This window comes from Rhinolophus sinicus, chromosome 5, assembly GCF_057876585.1.
Source record: "Rhinolophus sinicus isolate RSI-liver-muscle chromosome 5, RSI-T2T, whole genome shotgun sequence".
Classification (NCBI taxonomy): Eukaryota; Metazoa; Chordata; class Mammalia; order Chiroptera; family Rhinolophidae; genus Rhinolophus; species Rhinolophus sinicus.
The window spans coordinates 67,588,068-67,593,643 of record NC_142505.1 but is presented as its reverse complement, the minus strand read 5'-3'; the positions used below and the strand labels follow the sequence as shown (position 1 = coordinate 67,593,643).

The 5,576-nt window shown below is 34.5% G+C and overlaps 1 protein-coding gene across 1 annotated transcript; it reads right to left on the bottom strand.

The window, feature by feature from the left end:
* Positions 1-2,441: 2,441 nt before the first annotated feature.
* LOC141567350 (olfactory receptor 14A16-like) lies at positions 2,442-3,706 on the bottom strand. The gene is made up of 2 exons (XM_074314096.2): positions 3,703-3,706; positions 2,442-3,379 (listed from the first exon to the last, which is right to left on the bottom strand). The coding sequence occupies exons 1-2, from the start codon at positions 3,704-3,706 to the stop codon at positions 2,442-2,444; spliced, it is 942 nt and encodes a 313-aa protein (XP_074170197.1).
* Positions 3,707-5,576: the final 1,870 nt, after the last annotated feature.

Here is a 5,576-nt window from a genome sequence, read left to right as displayed (position 1 = left end):
AGCTGCTGCCTCAGCACTGGAACTCAAAGAGAGTGAGTCCATCAGTGAGTAAGTCCATGTGTAGGCATTTTAAAATGAGTGCCTGGAAATGCAGTCACACTCCGGCTCATTCAACCACATTCTCCACTGGATTTCACAACCAGAAATGATAGGGACTTCTCTCCCTGGCACTGGAACCCTGGTCTGGGAAGCCTGATGTGGGGCTGGGACCACTTGCTCCTCTGCAGGGGACCTCCTCAGCTGAGATAGCCCTCCTGATATTTAATGGTAACACCGGGGTGAGGGACCAGCTCGTTCCATGTCTCTGCTCCTCCTACCAGTCTCCAGGTGGCTGTCCTTAGTTATAGAAGTTTGACTCATCTAGACTTCAGGCAATTCTCCATGATAGTTGTTCCATAGTTTACTTGTAATTTTGATGTGGTTGTGAGAGAAGATAAACACAGCATTTATATACTCAACCATATTGACCAGAAATCCTCCTAAAATGTGATTTTTTTAAATGTCTGTGGTAGACTGAGAAGAACATCACATTTGCCAAGAATACACCATAGCTTTCAAACTTCCTTTTTATTAAAAAATTCTTAATAAAAAACTCCAATGTTCCATAAAGACTATAAGATTGTTACAGTGCCTCTTCAGGGGTTAAGTTAATATAAATGAAAGAGGAAATATATAGTTAAGAAAGAACTGGAGCATGGCATTGGAAAAGAAAAGAAGAACGCTTTAATATACTTTTCTTTCCACTAGGGTCTATTATCATTTTCTTCTGTTTGAAAACACACATGGCAGGTTTGTCTTGTTTCTGATGCACTTTAGGTAGTAAATAGGGTAATTATTTTACAGACGTGAGCAAAAATTATTTTCTCAATTTTACTTACTGGGTACATAAGGAAAGTACAGCTAAGCTTGTAGTTACTGCCTTATTTTGACTGCATTACTCTTAAGTGGGTCATTTAAAATAGTTCTTCAGGTAATGTTTACCTGTTTTTCCATTCCTGAATACTTACACTAATTTGTACAAATAGGGATTAAGAAATACATAATGTTAGAGAAGCTCCTTATGTTTAGATCTAGTATGTATGGGATAAGACGATATCAATTTTTTCATTTAAAACATGTTTTTAAATTGCCTTTTATTAGTGAAAGTGATAGAAATACCCCTATAGCATTTGGTAGAGACATTATTCACTTCATCATAAATCTCTGTTTGCTATGTCCTAGTTCTGCTGCCTAAAGGATGTAAACAAAATATATTGCTATAGGATATGTCACTTTGTTCTCCTCCCTAAAGAATTCAGTTTGTTAGTTTCCACATTTTTAAACTGTTGAAACTGGCCGAAGTATGTAAGAAACACTGTAGTGTCTCAGACCCAAGGAGATATTTTCTAAATCAGTTTTCTTTAAATTACTTTCTACTTCCATTACTAGATCTGCTGTCTCTTAAAATGTTAGAAACCAGTTACTATTAATGGTAAACCAACTGCTCATTATAAATGTGAGGTTTAACAAATAAGTTATACATGTTATATTTATTCCAGTGTCTTTTGCTTACCTGTTAATTGTGAGCAGATTGTTGAATGCTATTCTATATTCTGAAGTTTATTATATAATAACTCTTTGAGCAAGTTGAAGTTTAATTGTGCAACAAATTTATATTAGAATGCAATTTAAAGTGTTTTTCTCTATAGCCTTTTTTGACTGGGGAAGCAGGTAGTGTTGACTAGTATATTTTATCCTTGTTCCATCTGTGTTTCTATAATATATGGTGCCCTGCCTACCCCAGAGAGCTAGAAAACTTTGTCCTTTAATCCTTTTTGTGGGTTCTGTTTTTGTGGGTTTTTTTGAGAATATGCATACAATAAAATGTTCCTTGCTTGTTAACAAAATGTCATTATGTGATTTCCAATGACTTCTACTACCAATACACTGTGATCATACATTCTTTTAAAGACTGTTGTGATTATAGTGTTTGCAAGGACAATATTGGGGGATTAATCATTGAATTAATTAAGCTGAACTCATAAATATATACTTGCCAATACAAATGAAAGAGAAGAAAATAATATGTTTAGATTTACTCATTTTTATTAACCATTGCAAGAGTAAAATGGAAAAAAAAATGACCTGGAGTTGTAATAAAGTAAGCAAAATTTGAAACTTTACAAAATCTTCCTAAGTAAAAAGTGCTGGTGAAAAAGTATGTGAAATGAAAAACAATATTACTCTATACCAGGGGCCAATTGATGTGAACATAAAGATTAGAAGATTTCTGTTGAGGTGGAAATTGCCAAAATACTCCACTGACATTCAGACCCACCTAATCAGATAAGTTCACCATTCAGTGTATGAGCACCAATAATGTAATAGGGTTCTAATAACTTGAAAACAATTTATATAAACCAAACAATTGGGTTCAGAAAAGTAACTGATATTTTAGATATTTATATCTTTGGTATCATTTTTTCACCAAAAAAATTGCCAATGGCCACTTTCATGTCCCTGTTTCTGAGGCTGTAAATGACAGGATTCAGGCTGGGAGGTAACAGAGAATATAACACAGTCATAAAGAGGTTTAGTGATGATAGAGATTTAGAAGCTGAACCTAAATATGCAATAAATCCAGAAGAGAGGAACAAGGTCACCGCAGTGAGATGGGGCATACAGGTGTAAAAGGTTTTCAGTCTTCCTTCTGCAGAAGGAATTTTTAGGACAGTGGAGAAAATATAAACATAGGAAACAACCATTAAAATGAAACATACAAAAGTAAAACAACAACTAGCAATAATAAACACATATTCTAAAACTTTCTCCCCAGAACAAACAAGTGTCAGCAAAGATGGAATATCACAGAAGAACTGATGCACTATATTTGGCCCACAGAAATGGACAGAGAACATACCTGCAACATGAAGAGATCCATAGAGACACCCACTGAGCCATGAGGCAGTCACCATCTGCACACAGGTGCTTCTATGCATGATGGCCTCGTAGTGCAGCGGGTGGCAGATGGCACCATAGCGGTCATAGGACATCACTAGAAGGAGGGCGAACTCTGTGCCAGCGAAAAAAATAACAAGGAATACCTGTGAGGCACATCCCATGAAAGAGATGGAATGGCTGTTGGTCAGAGAGTTCATGATGGATTTGGGAACTGTGACAGAGATGTAACAGATATCGATCAAGGACAAATTCTTCAGAAAGAAATACATGGGGGATTGGAGATGCTGGTCAATAGTGGCGAGGGTGATAATGAGGAGGTTCCCTGTCAGGGCTGCCATGTAAATCAGGAAGAAGAGAGCTGTCCAGAGTCTCTGTAGCACCTGGTCATCAGGGAATCCCATGAGCAAAAAGTCTACGAGTATTAGGGTTACATTAATTTCTCAGGCATGATGATTCTCGTCTGTGGAAACATAAGAACAATTAACTTGTATCTTCAAAATCCTTCTCTTTTGGTATGTTTTATTTATAAATTATGGGGCTATTCCCTGGATAAATTATATCTTGCAAACTATAGTTTCATCAATGCATGTAGAGTAAATTACATTAAGATAGTCATTAAAGGAGGTTAGAATAATTTTTCATATGATAGTATGAAATTTATTCATAAATATGTAAATATTCCCTCAATAAATGGGGGATTTTCTGACTTTGATGGAACAAGTTGAAAGAGCAAAATTTTGAATAATTGCTCATTGTTTTTACCCATACTTGGAAATTTGCTTTGGTTCAATGTCAACTGTTTGATTGATATATTTGAAAACTTAGTATGAATAATTGACAGATCACTTCTTTTTCTACTTTTCTCTACCATTTTATAGCATAATTAAGTGGAGGAGGGGAGAGATGGGTCAAACCACAAATTCTCTTTGAAGTATTTTTTTTTAAATTAAAACTTATTGGGGTGGCAATGGTTAGTAAAATTACATAGATTTCAAGTGTATAATTCTGTATTACATCATCTATATCTCACATTGTGTGTTCATCACCCAGAGTCTGTTCTCCTTCCATCACTATATATTTGATCCTGTTTACTCTTATCTACTACCCTCCACCTCCCTTACCCTCTGGTAACCACTAAACTATTGTCTGTGTCTGCTTTTTGTTTCTTATTTGTTTGTCTTGTCCCTTTGTTGCTTTCAGTTTTATATCCCACATATTAGTGAAGTTTTTTTGTGTGTGTGTGTGACATGATAGAGACTACGACAATAATATATTAAAATCACTAAGATTTATACATAGGTTTGAAATATAGCAGATAATATATTAGCTGTACTGGAAAGGACTGTGGAATCCTAGAGGCATCCACATGTTCTGTGCAACCCATATCAATTGCCCAGAAACAAATTGATTTGATAATATTTTCCTTCAATAAGGACACATGGCTGCCACACATCTAATAAACAAAATTAAAATACAATGCTATATTATTCTCCTGAAATAGTGGAATATAAGCAGGTGAAATAAATTTACCTTTTTTGACACATCAGGAGACCTAGAGTGGCATTGACAAGCTTCCAGTAGATGCATATAGCACTTACCTAATAGAGATCCAGTTTTCCTAATTTCAGGGGTCTGTTATTTAAAACACTGTGGAACTGAAAGCTTAGGATGAGGCTGATAAAGGACACACAGGAAGAAACCCCAGATGATCTGGAGCTTTTGTCCAATATTCCTGTTTAAATAATGCTGTTATTCTGGTTGTCAGTGTGTTTACTGGGTTGTAGTTTCCACTGGCTAGGTTCAAAGGATACATATATGGGCTTGCATTTTTGTGGGCAATTACAATTGACTAATTAGAGTAAAAGCTAATTAACTGTATTAGCCATGAGTTCTGGTGTTGTCATGCCAGTCACTGAGGGCCAAAAGCACAAATAATTAGATCCACATTTGAATAATTTTTCTACCCAGTAGGGTTATAGGCCATGATACCTATATAATTAATGATAGGAAAAATGTTAATAGACTATCATGAAACTTTACATTGTCAAGTAATGGAAAGATTTGAATTTATATGCTCATATCTGAACAAAATGATTGTCTGTGTCATTTTACTTTGCTATTTATTTTGATGTTCTTTAATATTTCTCATAGCAGAATGTAATTCTATCTACCATACAATATATCCAAGACACAAGAAAATCGACAGAAATTTTTTACTCTCTGCTCTTATTTTCTTTCCTTGAGAGAAGCTATTATTTTTTCTTGTATTTATGTTTTTTCATTTTCTTGTGTATTTGCAATATACAAATGCATATAAGCATGTATATCAACATAAGTGAGATCTTACTGCATGTGTTGTACCTGCTTACTTTTTACTTAACCTATTTTCCAGAAACATATACTATACTGTTACAAATGTTTAATCATTGTTTTTTAATGTTTGCATATATTTCAGAGTACAGATGACAAAAATATTGAAAACCCTTCTGTTTTTTATAAGGAAATTATTACACATATTTTGTAGGTATGTAAAATATTTTTTATAAAGTAAAGTTTTGAGGGTAATTAATTGAGTCTATAGCTTTAAACTTTTGTACACACCATCAAAAAGCTACCCAAAAATGTATGGCAAATTT